At 34.1% G+C, this 3,600-nt stretch overlaps 1 protein-coding gene across 1 annotated transcript; it reads right to left on the bottom strand.

The window, feature by feature from the left end:
* Positions 1–7: 7 nt before the first annotated feature.
* LOC125614858 (A-kinase anchor protein 9-like) lies at positions 8–2,127 on the bottom strand (the record flags this gene model as incomplete). Its single annotated transcript, XM_048797723.1, has 2 exons — positions 1,883–2,127; positions 8–170 (listed from the first exon to the last, which is right to left on the bottom strand). Coding segments are annotated over exons 1-2 (359 nt in total), but the record flags the coding sequence as incomplete, so codon positions are not given.
* Positions 2,128–3,600: the final 1,473 nt, after the last annotated feature.

The following is a 3,600-nucleotide window of genomic DNA, read 5'->3' as shown; positions in this document are numbered from 1 at the left end:
TAGATACCTTGGGTCCACCTTGGCCTCACTAATGGCTTGCAGCTTCTCCTGTAGAGAATAAATTTCTGCCCTATGATTTTCTTCAGTTTCTTTCAATTGTTGGCGCAAAAAGCATATGAAGTTTTCTAATTCTTGAATTTGTTCTTCAAGTTGTTTAATTTTTTTGGTATCTTACAGAGAAGATAACAGGAAGAGAAGACAATACACATTTCAATACAAACTTCTCAGTGAAATAACAATCATTTTATTTCAATGTATAAAAATATTTATTCTTTGAAAAATGTTTTGAGTGAAACTCAGGTTTTAATTTGACTCATTCTGACTGAAGAAAACGATATGATTCAAGATCATTTCTCCTATCCTTATGGTATGGTATCTCTAAATTCAACAATTTTATATCTTTAAAACAATTCAGAAACATGAAACAAAAGAGGTGTTGAAAAGGGACCAGAGGAGAGTAGTTCACACCTTTCACTTTCCTCTTTTATTTTTATTTCTAAAAAATGCTGATAGTTAATCACTAAACTAACTTTTTTGCCAATTAAATGAGCCATTAGTTAACATGCAATTTGGGAAATAGTGGACAGACTACCTCAAGAAGATATCAATTAAAAAAAATACAAACTTAAAATATTACTATATTCAAAGAACCCCTGAAGTGAAAAAGCATGGTATTATCTGATATGCTTGAAATTCTATTCTGTTCACCAAAGCAATTCCAATAATAAAACTCATTCCTAAAAGCAAAAGTGAAGGCCTAGAGATACCTTGAACACAAGAAGTCTAGTTAACTGGCCAAATAATCATGAAAGAAAAACATTAACTGTGACTAATTGTTTATGGTTTATTGTATGGTCCCTTAACATTGTTGCTTCCCATTATGCCATCTTGGTCTTTTAACTCACTCTCTAGTTTCCCCTGATAACTCATTCTTGCCCTTGACCTTTTGTCCTTGACATTCATGCTGATTATAAATCTTTACCTCATACTTAAATTTTTCTCCCAGGTTTCAGACTTCTATTTTCAACTAACTCCTATATATTTTTTCAAAGTCAATAAGTATTCTATTCTTAACTCAATATATTTAAAACTGAATTTATTATTTTTTTCACAAATTGGTTCCTTTCTATGACTAGAACCATACTCTAGTTTCTTAAGCTAGAAACTTGGGTATCATTCTTAATTTCTGCTAACATTAACGACAAACTAGAGCCTAACTCTAAGTGTTGAACTTAACTTTCTATCATACTCAATTCAATCTGACTGGTCTTCCCTTCAATAATTTCATCCCTTCCAACTGATCCTAATGGTATCACCTTAAAATAAAAATCTTATTGTTATTCCCACTATTTAAAATCCTGCTGTAGGTCTTATCACGAATAGCATAAAACATAAACATGTTTTATCAGAGTACATAAAACCTTTCCTGATCAAGCTCCTTCCAATCTCTCCAGTTTTATCTAGCTAACACAACCTGAACTCCCAGTTCTCCCAAATGGATGCAATCTTAGATAGAGCTCAATGCTTAAGACTCCATAGCCTTCCCCAAATTTCCAACCCAATTACTCCTGCCCATACCCTCATCCTACTCATCTCCCCAGGAAAGACAAGACTCTTTTTTCTCCCTCCATTATCTACATTTCAGAAATTTTCAGTTTATTTTATATATGCTTTCCCAATGGATTATGATTTCCTATGGGAAAATGACTCAGTAATTTTAGTTTTCTCTAGCACTTGAATGAATATCCAATGATTATATGAACAAATAAGACTAGGGCTTAGATACACAAGTCACCTTTCCCTGTGAGTTCTAAGGACAGAATTATGAAATGGTGGACTCTAAGTGATGCTTCATGGTAATTATAAGTCAGAAACTATTTACCTGTTTCTTGTGTTTTTACATTCTGTAGTTCTAACTGGTATATTTTCTGAAGTTCCTTGATCTTTTCCTCTTGAGTAGAAATAAGCTCCTCTTTAAGATTGCAAAGAGCTTTATCTTTTTCATTTTCCATATATTCACGAACCTGATCCACGTGAGCTGAATAAACCAGTGAAAGGCATATGCGCTGAGCTTCCATCTGTAGCCTTAAATCATTCTGAAAGTGAATATATATTAGAAAAATTTAAAATAATTTACTATAAAATAATTTGCTTTTTGCATATACTAAAACAAGAGGAGAAATAAATTATAGTTTAAAACTTCATAAGAGAACCAATGACATTTTTTTCTTCATTCTTCATTCAGTTATACTGAGCTACTTCTTTTTTCAAGGAGAGTAGTATCATTACCTCAATTTTGTAGCAAATTTTGATATTTGGTATAGCTTATGATTTGTCCATATTGGAGAGTCTTTATTCTGACTGTCCGGGACTGCTCCCTACAGGAACAAGTTGTCTCTGCAGGAAACAGCCTAGAGCCTCAACATTTTAGGATATTTAAAGGCGAAAACCACATCCAGATTGACTTGGCAACCACCAAGCAAGCAAGCAAGAAGTAGTACAGAAGCTGAATAAAGCCATTAGCGAAACAATGCAATGTCTTAATCAAATTTTCATCTCATTCATTTCTCCTGGGATTTTTTCATAATCATAATCAAAAGAGAAATGGATCAAAGTGACCCTAGTTGAATACAAATTAAAGAATGGCTACTAACATCTAATCAATTATTCCCCAGTAAGGTACACTGCCCAAGGAAAATGGGAACCAAAGAGAACAATTTTACATTGTGTAAGAATTGCTATTCTGTATTGCAAGTAGGCTATGCTAGGCAATTAGTATGTGGTACAGTGATGGGGCTTTCCTATGGGAGAAGCTCTTCTTACGTAATATGGAGTCTCAAGGTAAAATGAAGTTTGTTTGGTCATTGCTTATATAGTCTGGCCTATAACATTCCCCACTGGTTTTATGGAACTAATCAAATCATTAATTAATCATCACTGGTTTACAGCTACTGTAGTGAGTATGGAGGACCATCAGTTTTACAGAACGTATTTTTTGTTTTATATATCTTATTAAATAAACAGTTAAAGATGCAGGGTCCAATTAAAAACCCTAAGAGGACTAACAGCAATGGATCCGCTACAGCTGTGTAAGAGTAGTTAGCCAAGGAGACCAGGAGAACAAATTTTCATACCAATTTCTCTCATGTTGTCTTGGCTCTTCCTTATCTTTCATTTTTATTTTCAAATAATATTTTATTTTCATGGCACTGGGAATTGAACCCAGGGGTGCTCTCTACCAGTGAGCTACATTTCCAGCCCTTTTTTTTTCTAATATTTTCATTTTTATGTGGTGCTGAGGATCGAACCCAGTGCTTCACATATGTGAGGCAAGCGCTCTGCCACTGATCCACAATCCCAACCCCAGCCCTTTTTGAGGCAAGGTCTCAACAAGTTGCCAAGGTTGGTCTTGAACTTAGAACCCTCCTCTGCCTTAGTCTCCCAAACAGCTGGAATTACAGGCATGCACCACCATGCCTGGATTTAAAATACTATTTTAAATATGGAAAAATGCAAGCAATAAACTCAAAACCCAAATTAACAAGTACTATAACATTTTGTCTATTTTTTTCATTCCCTATATTCCCTATACACTTCTAT

Source organism: Marmota marmota, unplaced genomic scaffold (assembly GCF_001458135.2).
Source record: "Marmota marmota marmota unplaced genomic scaffold, marMar, whole genome shotgun sequence".
Lineage (NCBI taxonomy): Eukaryota > Metazoa > Chordata > Mammalia > Rodentia > Sciuridae > Marmota > Marmota marmota.
The sequence above is the reverse complement of the archived record's forward strand: the minus strand, read 5'-3'. Positions and strand labels throughout refer to the sequence as shown.